This window comes from Anopheles merus, chromosome 3R (assembly GCF_017562075.2).
Source record: "Anopheles merus strain MAF chromosome 3R, AmerM5.1, whole genome shotgun sequence".
Classification (NCBI taxonomy): domain Eukaryota; kingdom Metazoa; phylum Arthropoda; class Insecta; order Diptera; family Culicidae; genus Anopheles; species Anopheles merus.
In genome coordinates, this window is record NC_054084.1 from 42,287,925 (window position 1) to 42,306,866 (window position 18,942).

The following is an 18,942-nucleotide window of genomic DNA, read 5'->3' on the forward strand; positions in this document are numbered from 1 at the left end:
TTTTTGACTCGATTATTTTCTTGGTACAGTCAGCAAGTCGTACGATTGATAGACAATTGATTGTTATGTGTCTAATCTCGAATGGATAAAGCCTTTCACCACATACACAGATCTAGATATTCTGCGTCAAACTTAGTCCAAGTCCATCTCAGGAATAATAGCAAAATGAAATTGATATCTTTAACTAGCGTTTTCTTATTAAAACGAGATTTTAACGTAATTACCAAAGAGTACCAACGGCACTAAAGAACGATATTTGCGAAATACTGCAGCCCACGAAGTAAAAAGTTTGAAGATACCTGTATTAAACCTATGATCCGCTTTAATTCTATGATGTCAAGTCCTCGATAGTTATACACATCATATCTTGCCAATTCTACTACAGTGGAACCCCTCATAACGAGTTTAATCCGTTCCGAAAAACTCGTTATGTGGGAGGTTCTTTTTTATACAATTTGTATAAAAAGTGAAATAATTGGTTCCAGGTCAAGAAAAGTGCAGGTATATAGGGATTTTATGCATCACAAACATACGGAACACCTCCAAGAGGTAACAGTAATGGATTGATCAATTCTTCGTATCGAAATTCTAGCTTTCACGACCAAGTACATTAAGAATGCATGCAATAACACAGTCATCAATATACCTCACACTTGAGACAGATGCTTCTTAGGGAAGTACACTACAGTAAAATCCACGTCCTGTCTACTTCCACGGCCGGGCCCGAAGAAAGACTCCTATATTGTCTAAAAAAGGAAGGAAATGGAGCAATTAAACTGAGGACACTACCTCACTTATCCCTCTTGTCGATAAACAACTCTCAGAAAAACTCACAGCTTCGCTATCTGACCTGTAAAGAGTTATCTGGAGTGGTCGCGCCCACGGCTTTTTTTAGATATTTGTACGACTTCGTGAGTTTTGGACTGCCAGTGGGCGTCAATGTGTCACCTCCCTTACACTTTTCTTCATATTTGACGATTCTTAGTAGTTCTTAGTATTTAAACTAAACAAAAAAGAAATTGCTCGTTATGCGAGATTTTACTCGTTACGAAAAACTCGTTATAAGGGGTACTCGTTATGATGGGCTTCACTGTATGTAAAATAGTGTTAGGCTACTGCTCGCTTGTTTAATAAGATTTTCAATTTTATTTCAATTTATACTATTCAATAACCAATGCTTCGAGTTCCAGTAAACTTCTCCATTACAATCAATAAAATTATCATGTATTGATTACCTTTTGCTGCAACAAGGACGACGAAATTGCCACTAGCAGAACATTCTTTGAATCACTCACGAGCCATAGAATGTAAGACACCAACATCAGATTCGATTCCTCGTTCACTATTTGAAACTGCATGCTCGACGACGCGCTCAAGAACGAAAACCAGATCGATGCACTTTCAAACAGTACATACATACAATGAAATACCACAAATGATCCATAAATTTGGCTAAGATGAAAGTTTATCAATACTGTTATGCGATCAATTAGTTTAAAATACATATACATTTCCGAGGCAAGAGGAAGCTTTTTTGCTTCCAAAGCATTGATCAAATCTTTCAGATATCGACACAGAGTCATCTGCGTTGTACAGCAGATAATGATCGTAAACTCTATGCAATTGTTAGCGTACTGCAACAGCAAGGTCTCTATATACATTAAAATGAACGTATTGTAACGGAGATGGTCAAAGACATACAGCGTGTGTATGATGATTACGTAGAAAAAGATAGTCCATATCGTCAGCCATTTGGTAAACCGCACAATAACACCGTAATTGATTTTTCGTTTTAATAACACCGTTAGCTCTCGTTCAATGTCAATTGTACTGTTCAGCAGATCAAGTTGCACATGTTTCCGCGTGTATCCATAATATACCATATGCAGTACGCTCAAAACGAGCATCAAGTTGCTCACAAAAAACAACGCATAGTCAAAGTAGCTTTCCTTCTGCGAGCGTTCCAACACATCCTGCTTGGTGCGGATAAGCAAATAGCAGCTCGTTGCCAGTAAGATTACAATCCAAAATCCAAATTTGATGGTTGGTGACTTGGAAATAACAAAACGATCACTAGTGGAAGGACATTGCTTCACGTAACTAACACCCAATGTACAGGCCGTGTTGATCATCGGTCGTATCAGTTCAGCGAATGATGAAGCAGCCATGGTTCGTTCAGAGTGCGGAACGGCAACATACTGTTATAGACGATATGTTTACGGTGCCATTAATCAATCTCATTACAATACGCGGTATTAATAATGTGTAGTAAACATAACAAAAACTAGAGTTCTACTTCTGATTGACACATTACGTTACGAGCGATGTATTGAAAAAAGTAACGATTCTGGAAATCAATCGATTTTTTTCAATAGGATCATTCATCTTATATGTTTTCTGTCACAGTTTCAAATGACGTGTGGAGTAATTTTGTGTATATTAAATGCTTACCTTCTGCTTCAAATGCTCGCTTAGCAGCAATAGAACAATAAGCTTCTTGATATCAAAGAGTAACCATAAACATCCAAGTATAAGTATCGTAAGATCTCCAGTACCATCATTTAACGCTCCTCCAACATCAACCATCTTTACTGCACTTTCCAGTCCAATCATGCATGAAGAGAATACCACAATCGGGCCACAGTATTGGCTTAGATCTTTGCGTACATCGATCGTCACACGATCGTACACTTGCCATAACGGAGGCCAGATCTGTTCAAATGCGATGGTTCGTCTTGTGGAAGCTATTTTCAACAAATCAACGATGTGAGAAAGCTGCGCTATTCCGACAAGTATCATCACACAACACAGCCCCAATGTCCAATCGAGGGCTAAATCGGTTGCCAAATAAATACACACAGAAAGCTGGATGTGAACGAAATTACATTTCGGCCAGCTTTTAATGAAATAGCTGCAGAAAAAGAAACTAACACAGACAATTCCATCCCATCTCATAATGCGGGCAAAAAGGGTCGCTTTTTTATAGCAGAGTTGCTTTCCACCCATTTCAAGTATCGCCTGACGAAGAATGGAATCGTTTTTCAACAATGCATTCAAACTGCTGGAGAGCTGGCGGTGTTTGCAGTAGCATTGCAATGGAAGAATCAGACTGAGGGCGCACGAAATGGTCGTGTTGATGACGAAGATAGTTATATCGAACATCCGGGTGTCCAATTTGTACACGATATAGTCTAAGGGGCTGCGCCATAGCAGATAGCCAGAGCTAACCAAAGCTGCAGTAAACAGGCAGGTAAACTTTAATAGTGCGTACCGCACACTAATGAAAGTATGTTTTCCAGGGTCGTACTTGACCATGGTTAATCCTAGTTTCTCCATGTACACTAAATGTATTCGTAGGCACCACATAGTTCTATGTTAACTTATAACGATATTCACTCTTTTCTGTCGTTCACTGTAGTGTGCAGCCCTCAAAATGTTGTTATTATTGGTTCAAAAGGTGTATGCTGAGTTGTCAAGTGTATCCATAAGTAATGATACGCTTACAACAATAATCAATCATCTGACGAGGATGCCTGGTAATTTCATAAAAAGCCTGGCAGATTTTCTTGGTTTATTCCAAAACTGGAACACTAACGCAAGACATGTGAATAAGAAGATGCTCGATTGTTCTGCAATTGTTTTAGTTTATAAACTCAAGAACATCCAAACGGACTCTCACGCATCATAGCATCACTATCACGGGGTAGTGTGTTAGTTCGCATTATTATCGCGGTGTTCTTCCTCCCATTCTCTTCAGACATATCTATAATTGATAGCACACTATTAACATTAATCACTTAGTTGCCGTATTAACGATTAATTATTTAAATACCATATAGGTAGTAGACATACCTTTACGACCTGTGTTAATTCCATAAACCCTCACATCCCTTGCGTATTGCTTACCTTTTGCTTTAACACTTCACTCGCGTACAGCACGACGAACAGTTTTTTGACGTCAAACGACAACCACAGCCATTCTGAAACGCTCAACAACTGCTCGGTCCAAACGGTTCTATACGTACTTCTTTTGAATACATCGTACGCGTGGAACAGTTTTAGCGATCCTTCAAAAATTAGTAACGGACAAAAGGTTGCCACGACTGGCCCACAGTACTCGTAAAATGGTTGCGCCACCTTCGTGCAAACACGATCGTACGTCCGACAGAACAGTCGCAGCCGTGTCTCCAATGTGTCGGAATGATAGCGATCGCTTTGTAACAACTTTGCAGCACAGGATAACTGTGCGATACAGAACAACATGATCGCCGAGTAAATTCCAAACAGCCACGACAAACACAAGTCTTCGTAGATATATATGCCGATGTTTAAAAACAGATACCATGGTTGTCCCTGGTACCAAAACGCTATTATGTACCCAGTGCTTAGTAATAGACAGCATACGACACCATCGAGCTGGATGAAACAGGCAAAACATTTCACTCGCCGATAAGACAACGTAATTACGTGACCTAGCTCTACATCGTTCGCCTGCAGACTGTTTAATGCGTTGACCAATCGAGAGCATCGCGCATAAGCGTACAGCGGAACCACCATCCAAATAATGCAAAAGCTCGCGGTAGAAACAATGAAGGATATATTTTCCAGCATTTCGTGCTCTATCTCCGAATGCACTGAAAATTGCACCCATACGCGAAACGACGTGAAACTGATGCAGCAAAGTGAGTACAGCAACTGTACAGAAAATTGAAGGGAAGTCGGTTTGCTATAAGATCGATGCCGTACGTCGTATCTGACCAAAGTCATGCCTAGCGCACTCAAGCTTTGAAACATAATTTGAAGACACTCCATTCGGATAACTAAATACAAGCAAACAATTTTTAGGAACTAATTCACGTATACGTATACTTTTAAGATCGTGTACCAACAGCACGTCCGAACCTGGTGTCGTTAGAGCATCTAACAAATTGATGTACAATATCATTACAAGAGTATTTCTTTCACGTACTGAATGGTTGCATAATTTATCACAACAAATATAGTACGATCAATCAACTGTCCCTCGACAGTAGATGATGGGCATTTACAATTATTAGGCATTATGTATTAAGGCTCCTTGCTATCCTGTTCGTGCCTTGAAATTAGTTGCCAACAGCGATTGTACACCCGTTCTTGGTACAATTGTCTTCCATCATGATTCACCCTTATGTATGCTTACCTTTTGTTGCAGCATTCCATTTATATACATCACTATGAACAGTTTCTTAACATCAAAGCACAACCACAAACATTCTATAACGTTCAACATATGTTCCGTTTAAACGATTTCGTTCACACCTCTTATAAATACGTCGTAGACATGGTACAGCTCGAGTAATCCTTCAAACATAACTATCGTACAAAAAGTTGCTGTGATTGGTCCAGTACATTCGAAAAATGATCTTAGGGGGATACACGGGGATACAATGAGATACAGAACACCCGCACACGTTCATCCAGTGTATGCGCGTGGTCTTTTTGTATCAGCTGCGCTGCATACAACAACTGATCTACGCAATCTATCATGATCGTAGAGTAAAAGCCGAACAACCATGACATACAAAGGGCCTCGTGCCGATAAATACCAATCGTCAAGTACAGATACCAAGCTTCTGGCTGGAAGCTGTACAGTATCGTATAGCCGGCGCTTAGTAGCAGACAGCACGCAATGCTTTCGTACTGCATCATCCGTCCGAACCATTTCGCCTACACGTAGGACAATCCAACGGAGTTTTGTATGGCGTGTAAGCGGCTAAGATCGGCATCGTTTTTCAGCAGACTGTTCAACGCATAAATTAACCGATCTCCTTTGATGCAGCTGACCTGAGGAACAACAAACCAAGCCACTATGAAGCTTGTCGTATTTAGAATAAAGGTGGCATCGTCGAATTCATAATTTGCCATCGCAAAGATACAGTACTGTTCTCATTTGCAGTACAGCAAAAACCCAATGCTAAACAGTACGAGCAGAAAGTGGGTAACACATTGATGCGTAGTTGGACGCCAATACGAACATTGTTCTCCGTCGCACCTGACCAATGCTACACCGATGGTGCTTAAGTTATTAAGAATCTCTTGCACCCACTTCATTTGTGGAACAAATTATAAAAACGCATGGAAATATGCCAAATCACTTCACGTGTTCACAATTATTCCGACAAAGGAGCAAACGTTTTATTCGTGGCTGGTATTGCAAACAGAATATTATTAGCTGAATATGCCTTTCATTATGTATTCGCTAATACATCATCATTGTACGCAGACTAAAGACATCACCTAGGTCATTACCATATTGGACGAATACATAATGGACGAATCGAGCAAGACAAAATTGATCTATATGGCCATTACAAAGTGCAGACAAGCGGACTCGCATTTAAATATGCAAACCGCATATCCAACCGCCAAAATCCATGCAATTTGTATAATAATTTGTTTCTTACTAGCAAAATTGATCTTCAGCTAAACAACTTACCACCTGTTTTGTCCTCTCACTGAGCAAAATCACAGCAAACAGTTTTTTAACATCAGTTAACGGCCACAGAACCACTACCACAATGTAAAACTTCGACTGACCCATAGGATTAGTCAAACTGTTGACGATCGCTAATACACAAATAGCCACCTCTAGTGATACATAGGTACAGAACACTGCCAACATAGGACCGAAGTAATTACTCAGATGGTTTCTTATCGCAAACGCAGTACGATTATGTATAACTCCATATCGGAAAAGTAATCTTTCCGGTGAATCGACGCCATAGTCGAATTCTCTCGCAGCTTGCGCTAAACGTCCAAGCTGAAGCTGCGCAATCAGCAGCAAACAGCCGCACAGTCCCAGCAGCAACTCCATCGCCAGATCGATGTACATAAAGAAGCAGCTCACAATGTACATCGATACAAATCGATCGCCAAAGTGGCGAAATTCGTCAATATAGTAGAAATGAAAGAACACATGAAAAAACACTCCATTCCAAAGGCAAACGGTTGCAAGCAGTGTAACGAGGCGATAGTTAGTACTACGCCCTCCACTCGTCAGCTTAACTAGATCTTCTTCATTTTTGATTAATATGTTCATAAAATAGGCGAGTTGATGCCGTCGGCCTACGGTTTGCACTGGCAGGACACATAACACAACACAAACGGTAATGGTGTGTGCGATGTAAAAGAATGGCTCGATTGTCGTATTGTTCATGGCTGCCATAGCAGGGTAATCGAGAATGTTGCGATACATTGAATAGCCACTGCATGCTAAGGTAATCGTGAGGAAGATGACAAATTTCAAAGCTGCATGTCGACTGCATTCGAACGTATTGCCTGTTTGCCGGTATTGGTGTATGGAAAATAGGCCTAGAAGACGAAGGCAGCGAATTAAGCCGCGCATGTTATCGAACACGTCCATGATTTTGTACTGCAACACTTGTGTGCACTGAGAGTTCTGAGCTACAAATGACATTTTTATCCAAGAGGAGACTAAAACTGTCTCTCCCCGTCTATGTTACTATGCAGAGAAAATTACATTCAATATTTATATACATATCAACGGTGCTAATTATTTTTGTCTAAGGTACAGCTGTTCCTTGTACATTCTCAGCAAACAGGCACTCGCGATGTCTGCAGTGGCCAGAATCTACTGGAGAGAGAGTTGTACACTTACCACACCGTTCACTCCTTCGCCGAGCAGAAAAATTGCCACCAACTTTTTCACATCACTCAACGGCCACAGTATGTTTGCGAGGATGACCATCATGGATGGACGATTCTGCCGGGCTAAGTAGCTGTTTACATCGAGTATGCATACGGCGGCTTCTAGGCATACGTACGATGAGTGCAGTAGAATTATCGGTCCAAAGTATGGGGTTAAATTGTTTCTTAAGACATTCGTTATGTTGTTGTACACCGAAACGTAAGTCAGAAGTACCCGATCAATCGAAACAACAGTGTCATTGCGGTGCTTTACGATCCACACCAAACGTTCGAGCTGGAGGCGTGCAATTAGCAACAAACAGTCGCACAGTCCTAGCACCAACTCGATCACCAGATCAAAGTACATAAAAGTACAACTCACCATGTACACAAGAAAGTACGTATCACTACCAGTGTTTTTAACGATATAGTACGCATGAAAGAATACATGAAAGATAACTCCATTAGACAAAATTACGAACACCAAAAGCTTCACCACGCGATAGTCCGTGACACTGCCAGTTAGATCGATCAAGCTCAGCTCGTTTTGGTGCAGCGTGTTCAGGGCTGCTGCAAGGCGATTTCGCTGCCTGAACGTTTGCAACGGCAAAGAACAAAGGACAGTGCATAGCATAGCATAATGTACCACGTATATCAATGGCCAAATTATACCGTCCATTGAAAGCTGATCATAGTCTTTGACACCACGATATAATAAATGACTACTAGCCACCACGGACACAATAAAGGAAAGGGTAAACTTAGATGTCGCATGCCGGGTACTTCGAAACAAACCGTCTTCTTCTGCGTGATTTTGTATAGAAAGCTGACCGACCCATTGCAAGGAGCGCAGTAACGCGTGTATGTTCTCAAACATGTTCAACTATGTTTGGCACAAACCCGCACTGCAAGGTAATTCTTTTTTGTATCGCTTTTGGGTGTTTTATCTCTCTGAAAAATAGTTATTGATGGCAATGTTCGCTGTTCATCTATGTTGAATGTTTTATGTAATGCTACACTTCTAGGGAAACATAAATGGATATTAAAAATTGATGGAATAGTTGTTGATTTTGTGCTGTGTAGACAAGTGATGACCATATGTTGCATTTTACTTAGAAAACATAAAGTTTCTTACTGTAAAAATCGTGCACCAACTACCTAGGATATTGGAACTTTTTCAATATCCAGTCAATACTTACCAACCGGTTTACTTGCTCGCTTAGCAGAAAAAGTACCATCACCTTTTTGATATCACTCAATGGCCAAATGATGTAAACCAGGTAAAGCAAACCAGAACTGTAGTTATTTAAAAGCAGATCATACATATCCAGTATGCAAATAGCCGCTTCGAAGCAAACGTACGAACAGTGCATCAGAATAATGAACCCAAAGTAGGGACCCAAATGATCGCTCAGTACAACGGCAATCTTGCAGTACATAGTACCATAAAACGTAAGAAAATCGTCCTCTTTAGTGCCGCTCCGTCCAAGATTTCGTGCACTGCACACCAAACGTTGTAGCTGCAGCCGAACGATTAGCAAAAAACAGTCGCATAGTCCTAGTACCAGCTCCATTGCCAGATCTACGTACATAAAAGCACAGCTCGTGATGTACAACGGAAGGAAGGGTTTGTCCATGCCGTCATATTGAACGATGTAAAACACTTGAAAAAACAAATGCAGACATATCCCATTGCAGACGATAGCGATCGCCAACCAGCTGACGATGCGATAGTCCGTTCGAACGCCGGTACGGGCGATCAGGTTTATCTCGTTTTGGGCAAGGATATTCATAGCGGCTGACAGTCGCTTTCGCTGCCAAAACGTTTGCCACGGCAAAGAACACAAAGCGACGCACAGCGTTATTTGGTGCACAAGATACACGAATGGCCAAATGGTGCCCTGATCGAGCGCATCTATCACGGAATTATCGATGGTGCCACGAAAAATTGAATGTCCACTCGTTAGCAAGGAAAGGGCGAAGAGAATCATAAACTTTGGTGCTGCATTATTGGTGCTCTTAAAAGGGGTGGAACCGGAACGGTGATCGCTACATTGACACTTTTGCACGGAAATCAACCCCAAAAACCGCAACGAGCGCAACAATACGTGTATGTTGTCGAACACGTGCATAGTAATGTAAACGACTTTCCCAAAAGATTTGCACCTCCAACGCACGTGTGCTCCGCTTCCTTGTGAAAGAGATACTAAGGTAATGCATTCCACCATTTCCCGTCCCCTTTCAACCCTATTAATCATCTATGAGTAAAAGCCATGTGTCCTAAATTAATCCCATTTGGCAATGTCAGCTGTTGATTAATTCCGAGAACTTCACCATCATGGGACCTCTGTCTGGGGTACAACCGTTCCAGTCCGTTCTCGTGGAACAGCTGTCACCTGGGTATCTTGCCTTCAAAGATCTCCGGGCTGACTATGCTACTGACTGCTAATTCCAATAGTTGTACCAAATATTACGACAACTTTCCATCACAGTTTAGTTTTATCTATATGGACGACTTACCATCCGGTTGACTCCTTCGCCGAACAGAAATACTGCAGACAGCTTTTTCAAATCACTCAACGGCCACAGAATGTTTGCGACGATAGTCATGATACCATCAATTTTGATTATGTGACGGTTTGTGTCCAGTATGCATATCGCTGCTTCTAAGCAAGTGTACGAACAGTGCAACAGAACAAGCGGCCCAAAGTACGAACATAAGTGATCACCCAATACAGCCGCAATGCTATTGTACGTAGTAACATACGTCAGAAGTACACGATCAATCGACATAGCAGCTTGATCGCGATTCTTTACTAACCACACCAAACGTTCGAGCTGAAGGTGTGCAATTAGCAGCAAACAGTCGCACAGACCTAGCACCAGCTCAATCACCACATCAAAGTACATAAAAGTACAATCCACAATGTACACAGACAGGAACAGTTCATCGGGAGAGTGGGTTTTAGTAATATAGTACGCATGAAAGAATATATGAAAGCACACTGTATTACACACAATTACGACTGCCAAAAGCTTCACCACGCGATAGTCCGTGACACTGCCAGTTAGATCGATCAAGCTCAGCTCGTTTTGGCGCAGCGTGTTCAGGGCCGCTGCAAGACGATCTCGGTGTCGATACGTTTGCCACGGAAGAGCACAAAATACAGCACAGAATGTAGCGTTATGAACGACGTAAACAAGTGGCCAAATTATACCGTCCACGGAAAGCTTATCATAATCATCGATGCTGCAATACATTAAATAACTGCAGGCCAGCACGGATACGGTAAAGGAAAGGATAAACTTTGGTGTAGCATGCCGGGTGCTGCGAAACAACTCATCCTCTTCAGCGTGATTTTGTATGGATAGTTGGCCAACCAACTGCAGACAGCGAATTAGCATTCGCAGGTTGCTAAGCACATGCATGTTTTTTCTGCTAGAAAGCTATACTGAAGAGCATTGATCCATTTTTTGGTTCATGCAATTTATAGATTTCCTCTGTCAGAGGGGATTGAATGTTTTATGAAGCTTTGTCGAAATGTGCCCAACGTTACATTGAATATTGATGGACTGATTTTTTCACATTTTTCGTTCTGTTTTCCTAGTCGATTCGCTAGATGTACATGGTTCTTTGCTGTTTACACAAAGGCTCTTTTACCTTTTTTAGCCTTGTTTTTGTGCTGGGTTTTATCAATTTGTCTCTTTACGAAGGACTCTTCCACTTCTTCTTCAACTATTTGGCGTAACGTCCTGAACGAACATACAGGCTTTCACACTTATTCAGTATGAAGCAGTCGAATGGTAGTCCTTGTCAAATTTTTCGCCGAATTCTATGGAATTTGGATGAGTTCTTCACCAAATTCGTACTTTTTTTTATCGTACTTTTCTCTATGATACTGTTATTTTGATTTTCAGCATCTTTATTAAACGTCTCTGCTACAGTTGAAGGAATAGGTAATGTGTTTTTGTTGATTATTTAAAATATTACCCGTTATTAGTTTATCTCATCAGTCATAAAGGCAACCCTAGACCGACTGCGGTTGTTGTGCCTAATAATAACAATTATAATACTTATTATTATAACAATAATGTCCTGTTGATAATTACAGTCCAGACACCATTTAGTCGAGCTATATTCGAAAATGGGTTTATCAAAGTTATAATATGATGTATTACATAATGTTTTATAATGTTTTTTTAATCAAAAATGTAATTTATGAAGTATGTAGTGGAACTTGTAAAGCTCATTAGATATCGGTTCATTGAAGCTTAACAGCGATGCAACTGTCAAGCAAACATGGCAACAGCAAAACATAGCTTCAAAATTGTCTGGCTTAAGATATTAAACGGATATTCCAACAGAAAAAAATAAACATAAATGTTTCTTTCTTCGCTTTATATACTAATGGACGCAATTTCCCCTTCTGCTCTCGTTACAGACTAGCGAATTAGACTTCTTGGAGTGGTCCCCGATCAGCAATGATATATTTATGATTACCGATAATATGCCCACGGATACGCTGTTCTCCACACTTGCCCAGTATCCGTTTCCCGATTCTCGAGAGATAGGTAAGTGTCTATCGTATTTAGCGACCTTCCCCGCCGATCTACGTTTGCGAAGCATTAAACAAATCTAACGTCCCTTTTCAGCTCGTGGCGCGGGTCGGGCCGACTTCATACAGCCCAGCTTGGGCCCCTTGCAGCCAAATCTAGATGATTTAATGGATTTGGACCTAGACTTTCTAAACTTCCCACGACTTGCCCCCGTACCGGAAGAAGCGTCAGACGATCTGCTTAAAGCAATCGAATACAACTACACACTCGGTAGGTGGACTGGACCACACTATGTCACTCATCGTAGAGCAATCGCACTAATGTACTGTAATTAATTTCCGCTTTTATCCCCTTCCGCTAGGGACCAACCAACTAACCAACGCTGGTAATAGCATACAGGAAGCGCCGGAGACACTGGGCGTCTCCGGCAACCATCAACAGACGAGCCAAGCGCATCAAGCGACCGGCTGCATACATCAGCAACCACCGGCCGCCTTACAGTACTCGGCCAAACTGTACGCCCAATCGTTGCAACCACCGGGCGGTGGATCGTCCGCTTCGATCTCTTCTGCTGCAGTGCAATCCTCCATTGCGCAACAGTTTACCAACTCGATTGACTCGTACATCACCGATCAGATGATCGGAGGTGCCGGCCAGAATAACAACAGTCAGGGTTCGGCAGCGTCGCTAGCTACTTCGCTCGGCATAGCACAGGTGATATCGGCCCAGCAGCAGCAGCAACACCAGCATCAATTGGGTGGCGGAAGCAGTGCCGACGAGCTGGCCCGGAGCATTAAGTCCAAGTTTACCCGCGCGTACCCCAAACACAACTACGACCCAAAATACCCACCGACACCCCACCAGACGATGGCGTATAACATGGTCTCGCAACCGCACATGGGCCAAACGGCTGGCAGCAATGCGGTGCTCGGTGCTACGGCTAGTGGCGGTACCTATGGAAGCAACGCTTCCAGTGGCTTCCAGAATGTCATTTCCTCCGCCGCCACAGCGCCTTCCGGCATGCTGCAGATGGGCTCGGGTGGTATACCACCATCCTTAACGCCCAGCAGTATGCAGCTACACTACAACCATTCCAACGCCGCTACCAATCCGGTCAATCTCTCCAACAGCTCGGCAGGGACGAACATCGTTGGTGGTGCTGGTGGTAATGGTGGTGGTGGCAGTAGTAACGTACGAGCACACACCCAGCTGGGTACCGCACCGACAGCCGGCCAATCAAACGTGGCGGCCGGATCGGTACTGCTGATGCAAAACCTCAACTCCAAACTGCTGACGCACAGCCAATCGCTACCGGTGCCGGCATTGCCGCAAACCAAGCCGGTCCCAACGCAGCCCCGCTCCACCTCCATGCCGACCGGGCCGTCAAACTACAACCAAATGCTGGCCGCATCGCAACACTCACCTCCCGGCAGCCTGCATGCGTCGCAGTCGGGCAGTAGCTACAAGTCGTACCACGGGCATCAACCCCAGCCGTACAAGATTCCTTCCCAAACGGTCGGTGCCGGTGGTTCGTACGCGAGCGGGGTGCGGGCAATGCGCCACTCGTCACCACCCCACGGCACGGTCCTACAGCCGACGTCGGGCTCGTCCGGAGCGGCGTCGGGCATCGGTAGCTCGGGCGGTGGTGCACCGGTTGGACTGTCGAACGCGCTAGAACAATCGCAACAGCAGCTGCAGGATCTGCAGCTCCAGCAACAGCAGCAGCAGCAGCAACAGCAACAGCAATCGATCGTTTCTACGTCGTCCAGCATCGTGCAGCAGCAGCAGCAACAAACGCAAACGAAACGCCACCCGCCCCATCCCACCAAAGAGATGTTCCGCTCGAACAGTCTACCGATTAATGCAACCTTCCCGTTGCCACCGAAAGAGGGGGACAATTTTGCGATGCCTCGATACCATCAGCAGCAGCAGTCGTCACAGAAGGCGAACGCGAAGCTGCGCACACGCAGCAACTCGATGATCATGAAGCAGCAAACGACGGGTGTCCTTAACAGCATCCCCGGCATGGGGATGGTGGGATCCGGCAGTGCGGCTGGCGGCATGGCCGGCTCGTCGCAGCACATGTCGCCGACGCTGCATGCCACCTCCAGCGAGCCGATGCTGAACGTTACCAACAGTGCGCTGCTAGCTCAACTTCTAACCACTAACAGTAAGTAGTCATTAACTAGCAATGTATTGCAAACAGTGCACGTAGTGCAAAGAGCGCAACGCTAAGGTGGTGTTCTCATTTACTCCCCTCCCCCTCTAGACGCAAGTACCTTACTGAGTAAACAATCACACAGTACATCATCAAGTGCCATAAGTACCTTAACGCAGCAGCAGTCTCAGTCGCAGCCGCAACAGCAACAGCAGAACAGTCTGTACCAGACGATGTCTATGGGAAGCACTATTTCACCCTCTTCCTCCCAGCTTCAGTTGCACCAACTGCAACAGCAGCAGCATCAACAGCAGCAACTTCACCATCAGCTGTCCAGTGCAACACCCAGCACCTCTAGCGGCGGCACGATGAGAGCCCAAGCGAGCTCCGTGCTGAACTTTGCCTCCTCAAGTGGTATGTCGCTGTCACAGCAGAGTCTGTCGCCCGAATCCGCACACGATACCGACGGTCCACTGTCGCCGACTGGGCCAGGCGGCAACGCTAGTGGCGGGGCCGGTAGCAAATTCCCCCGCAGCGACAGCCAACGTCGAACGGGGCACATTCACGCGGAACAGAAGCGCCGGTACAACATAAAGAATGGGTTCGATACGCTTCACTCGCTGATACCGCAGCTGCAGCAGAATCCGAATGCGAAGGTAAGACCGTACCGAACGAGCTTTCAGTCCAGAGTAGTGGTGGGAGCTCGGAATCGAACCTACTCGATTCGAGTCGATTCCGGAGCCAATTACGGAGAATGGATCATTCAAAGACAAATTTTGATTCTTGGCGGCTCATTCGTTCCAAACGTCGATTCTTATGGAGATGCCGAAACCGACTCCCATTTCGATTCTGATTCTGATTTCGGAGCCAATTCCGCATCCGGCACCGCTTCCGAATCCGGAACTGATTCCGATTTCGAAACCGATTCCGATTCCGGAACCAATTCTAATTTCGGACCCGATTCCGTATCCGAAACAGAATCCGCAGCCAATTCCGATTTCCGAAACCGATTCTGATTCCGGATCCAATTCCGGAGCCGATTCCGGAATCAATTTTGGAAACTGATTCCGGACTTACTATCCAGAATCGATTCCAGAAAACTTTGAAGCTATCCGGAATCGAATCCGACGAATACTTCAGTTTTCCCGTCACTAGTCCAGAGTTATATGTATCTAATAGTCGTTTGTTATTTGTCCCCTTCCCTCCCCCCACTCCTCTCCCCTTAACAGCTAAGCAAGGCGGCCATGTTACAGAAGGGGGCCGACTATATTAAGCAGCTGCGCTCGGAGCGATCGTCCGCCACCGAGCAGATGGATTCGTTGCGCCGGGAGATTGAACAGTTGAATAATTCATTGAAGTAAGTAATAACGCTTTATGCAAATTCGAACCAACAAACGCAGAAACAAATCCTTAATCGATCCACTATTTGATGCTTGGTGTGTGCTTGTCTGTATTACAGCAATCTTCATACTGCACTGCCTGCCAGTGGGGCACCCGTTTCCCGCCAGCGAACCGGCCGGGTGAAGGAGCTGTACCACCACTACGTCCGGCAGCGAACGCTGGATAACTGGAAATTCTGGATCGTAAGTCAAGCAGATCACCGTGTGGTCGGACTTGTATATATTATAAATCTTTCTTTATAGTTTGGGCTGATATTTGAGCCGCTGCTAAATTCCTACAACCAGACGGTTTCCGTCGCCAGTATGGATGAGATGTATCGCACCAGCCAGCTGTGGGTCGATCAGCACTGTTCGCTGGTAGAGCTAAGGCCTGGTAAGAAAGCGTTCTGTGTTTGCCGTGTCCCATCCCACTTAAATAAGTAGCCGTCGTAACAATGTAACTATGCTTGCCTTTTCGCCCACTCGTTATTCAGCCGTTTCCAATCAACTGCGCCAGCTATCTACGACCACCGACGTGCTGTCGGATCCTCCCAGCTCGCTGCAGGAGGAGGTACTTAAGGCGATCTCCAACTCGAGCAGTAACTGTCTCGCCCCAAGAGGCTCCGGCAAGGGGGGCAGCCGCGGAGGAAGCAGCACCGAAACTAGCCCCCATAGGTCGTAATAATCGTCAGCGGTGGTGGCGATGAGCCGTTTGTCGTGTTTATGACGAGGTTTTTAATTCGTTCTTTTTCTTAAGACTTTTCTCTGTTCTTTCAACTATTTACTAATCAGCTATCCATTTGCTTACGACAAACGGTTTTGTTAAACATTGGACAAAAGATAGGAAGGAAATTAAAGAAGAAAAGGCTAGTAGGGGTATAGTTTTGGTTTACAATTATAGTAAGAGTTTAAAAGGGCAGCACACAACAGAACCCAATTGAAATAGCGCAAATGTTCGGATACAGATTTCCATCTTCCAGCCTTTTTTTACGCTCAAATAGGGAAGAAAACGCCTGTGAATATCAATTCACCACATACAAACAAACAACCAATAGTGCCTTTTCTACCCGGTTCAATTTTCTTTTCTTTTTTAAGACAAGGCAAGACAGTGATCATCCCCTCTTTCTCCGGTGAATTGAATCGAGTGATTAAGATCAGGATTTTTTTGAATTGCTAAGCAAAATGACGTTACCATAATCTCAGTGTGATGGACAAGGTTGCACACACTACAGCTTTGCTGGGGGTGGGGATGGGGGAAAGCCTTTTTTCACAGATCCAATTTTCGGACCATGTTTCCGTTTAGAAAGAGGTTCAGTTTACACTATTTTGCTTCGTCGTTACTGGCTAGTTGTCTTTTTTTTGTTTGTTGTATGAAGTAAGTTTCTTCGTATTGGTGTGTGTGTGCCGCAGTTGCACCAATGCTGTTAGCTCCTTTTTCTACGTTTACTTTAAGCCTGTCGTCATTAATTTGTCTCTAAGCAGATTAAGTTTTCTCTTTTGCTTCCCAATTTACGTTAAGTGTGTTTGACTTATGTGCGTGTGTGAGTGTGCATGGCGTCGGTTTAACGCCACGGACGATACGAGAGGAATGGAAGCAAACGAAGAGTACGTTTTTTGTTGTAAGTATGACATGCGTTAAGGTATATTGTTAATCTATTTTTTTAATAGCTTTAGCAACGGCGTTATTTAGAAGTTATGAGATTTATTTGAGAGAAGAAAAAAAGAAAGATGAAACATTTATGTTACTTCCTATCGAAAAAAGTACGTAATGTAGCGAATAGCCTTGTGACAGTGACGAGAAGAGATGTGAATGTTTAATGCAGAGGTCAGCGCAAAGGTTGTGTGTGTGTAGCTGAATCGGTCCATTCTGCATGCAGAACAGCACCATAATAGGAAGAAAAGCACAATGTATGGCATAGTAGGGAATAGCTAACGCATAAGAGCAGCTCGAGTAAAGTACAACTGAAAAGGAAGACAGGGAGCAACAGAAACAGCTTTGTCACCATTGGCAGGGTATTGATCAAACGCATTAAAAAGCGAATAATCGGGAGGGCGGTGGGGGGAGGCGGTTTTGTTCGCTTTTATTGTAACAAAACTGACGTGTTGTGCGCAACACCACCAACCACACGCCCTCAAAGCAAGCCGCATCCGGTGTTTTTCAAGCCACTTATTACGCTTTGAACCAACCGTCCGAAACCATTTAGCCTCACCGAAATAGTGCTAAGAACGTCCCATCCGTTTGGCTGCCTTGTCGACTTCCAACTGGCGGAACTGCGTCACGATCACCAGGTACGTTACGATCGAGCTTACCACCTGCGGAAGATAGAGTGTGAAGCAATTGTTTCTGTACTGTCGCCCCAAGCTTTTCACCACTCACCATGTAGCTTAAGCTGCTGTCGATGGTAAACAGTCCGTACACGGTGAAGCGGATGTCCTGAAATAGACACTTGTAGTGCAGCTTATCCACCATCGCTGCCAGCGGTCGATTGTGCACGGAATCGAACGTGCAGTGCCACGAAATTTGCGTTATTGCTTTTATCTGTACGATGTGCGATAAAAGTGGATCATTTTTTGTGTGTGACAAATGCATTTTTAGGCATTATTTACCTGTTCCGCTACCAATCCCGCCACGGCTAATAAGCCACCCGTAAGGACACACTTCCACAGCAACATCACCGAATGTTCCACCAGGTACGGTTGATCGTGGTAAAACTGTAACCCAGTGTACACGAAATCGAAATACACTACACAGGTCATCGAAATGAGCAGGGACGCACTGATGCCCAGGAACAGTATGCCATAGATCCGGTTCACCAGCGTGACACAGTGCAGCAGATCGTCTCGAAGGCGAAGAACGGCACACAAATTCGTAACATCGGCATGCTGCAGTGTTTCGCCGTACATCGATTGCAACCGTTTCGCGCACCGTCCCATCGCAAGAAGGAGCAGAAACACGTGTACCATATACACATCCACCAGCAGTAGCTCCCAGCGAATCTGCAGCACCAGGCTAATGTCCGGCTCGAAGTTGCTAAAGAATCCGTACCAATAGTAGACGGTACAGAGGCAAACGCCCACCATGGCCAACCAGCGGTACGGTGGATAGGCTGGCGATCGATTTACGCTCGTCGTCGTACTCGGCCACCGGTCAATAGCACCTTC

The 18,942-nt window shown here is 44.3% G+C and overlaps 1 protein-coding gene across 2 annotated transcripts in view; it reads left to right on the forward strand.

Moving 5' to 3' along the window:
- LOC121597394 (protein WBSCR14 homolog) overlaps nucleotides 1-17,921 on the forward strand; it is a 51,431-nt gene extending 33,510 nt beyond the window's left edge. For both annotated transcript variants that reach the window (XM_041923124.1, XM_041923125.1), the window contains 8 exons: nucleotides 12,129-12,258; nucleotides 12,340-12,513; nucleotides 12,605-14,413; nucleotides 14,513-15,057; nucleotides 15,631-15,758; nucleotides 15,861-15,984; nucleotides 16,045-16,174; nucleotides 16,275-17,921. In XM_041923124.1, coding sequence (XP_041779058.1) covers nucleotides 12,129-12,258; nucleotides 12,340-12,513; nucleotides 12,605-14,413; nucleotides 14,513-15,057; nucleotides 15,631-15,758; nucleotides 15,861-15,984; nucleotides 16,045-16,174; nucleotides 16,275-16,462 — 3,228 coding nt within the window. In that variant the 3' untranslated portion in view covers nucleotides 16,463-17,921. The remainder of the gene's footprint in view (nucleotides 1-12,128; nucleotides 12,259-12,339; nucleotides 12,514-12,604; nucleotides 14,414-14,512; nucleotides 15,058-15,630; nucleotides 15,759-15,860; nucleotides 15,985-16,044; nucleotides 16,175-16,274) is intronic.
- The last annotated feature ends 1,021 nt before the right edge of the window (nucleotides 17,922-18,942 follow it).